At 35.9% G+C, this 1364-nt stretch overlaps 1 protein-coding gene across 2 annotated transcripts in view; it reads left to right on the top strand.

Moving 5' to 3' along the window:
• LOC113822701 (sodium-dependent proline transporter) overlaps window positions 1–1129 on the top strand; it is a 12054-nt gene extending 10925 nt beyond the window's left edge. The window contains exons 14-15 of one of the 2 annotated variants that reach the window (XM_027375237.2): window positions 1–49; window positions 820–1129. The exon at window positions 1–49 is cut by the window's left edge and continues 104 nt beyond it. In XM_027375237.2, coding sequence (XP_027231038.2) covers window positions 1–49; window positions 820–1116 — 346 coding nt within the window. In that variant the 3' untranslated portion in view covers window positions 1117–1129. The remainder of the gene's footprint in view (window positions 50–819) is intronic. The other variant, XM_027375239.2, reaches the window with a different exon arrangement.
• The last annotated feature ends 235 nt before the right edge of the window (window positions 1130–1364 follow it).

Genomic DNA, 1364 nt, shown 5'->3' with positions numbered 1-1364 from the left:
GTCTTCGGTTGGCACGACGACCAAGAAAGAAATTGCCAGATACTTGAAGGTGAGACCCTACGCCATAAATAAATCCATTTAGTATCAAATAAGGTCACATTACGACGATATAGATAGCCTAAGTATAGATAACGAATGCAGAAAAGGTATGAATGAGACTGGATATCTTCACAATACAAGAGATGTATTTGACCGGTTTCGATTACGTCTTCATCAGAAATACATGTATACATGTATTTCTGATGAAGACGTAATCGAAACCGGTCAAATACATCTCTTGTATTGTGAAGATATCCAGTCTCATTCATACCTTTTCTGCAGTTGTCAACATAGACACGGTTCATAGATAACGAAAATGAACCGTTGGACTAATTCAGGGGTGGCCAACCAGTCGATCACAAGTTTGTTATTAGTCGATCATACTACTGTACCTGATAATAATTCGTCCTTCAGAAGTTGTCATGCAAGTAGCTTCAATAGCATATCTAGGTACTCATGATACCTGGATTATTATATTTCTTTTTTTTCTGGGAGTAAGTTATATTTATATTTACAATGATGTTACACTGTTACAGTTACATTTATGGAATATATCTGAATCTTAGGCTGGTACATATATACATACATGTGGCTGTCTGTCGGTCTCTAATGATAATGAGAGTAATAAAATACCAATCACTAACCACCTCCAGTAAGTGTAGAAATATGTGCTAGGTTGTAGTTAGTCCGAGTTTTGCTCCTGATGGTAAGTGAATTGAAGGAAATCTGAAATATGGATCAGTAATATATGTAGCCAATAACAATCAGTTCTACCCTCAGGCAGTGTTCAGCAACAACCTTGACTCCAATGATTGGGTAAATGATGATCTTGGCGAAGACAACCCAATTGTAACTATTGCTACAGAAAATAGTAGTGATGTTGATGTGTTCTCCGGAGATATCCTCAATGTGGATGGTCCAAGGCCTAGAACGTCAGCAAGTATGTCTTCCGGGGTTTTATTACAGCCTGCCACCCTTTATAGGAGTGATGCTAAATTGCATAATCAATTACCTGTCCGTAATGGTCTTTTCAATCCAGTCCTTACAAGAAATGATGTAGATATTGAGAATAAATGAAACAGAAAAGTAATGCATAATTCACATTCCTTTCTTATTTCAATTAAATCTAAAACCTGTGTACAGATGTCAGTGCTTTGTCTGAGTGAAGAAAGTGTTTAAAGCTTGTGTTTAAAAGTTGGTTACAGAAGTGGAAAATCCCATTCTTACAACAGAATTCATAAAATGCAATCAAATATAAACTAATACAATATATACATACAAATCAAATGACTTCTTCTTCCGTCATAACACTGGACAACTTTTTA

The sequence above is a fragment of the Penaeus vannamei genome, chromosome 22 (assembly GCF_042767895.1).
Source record: "Penaeus vannamei isolate JL-2024 chromosome 22, ASM4276789v1, whole genome shotgun sequence".
Taxonomy (NCBI): Eukaryota; Metazoa; Arthropoda; class Malacostraca; order Decapoda; family Penaeidae; genus Penaeus; species Penaeus vannamei.
The sequence above is the reverse complement of the archived record's forward strand: the minus strand, read 5'-3'. Positions and strand labels throughout refer to the sequence as shown.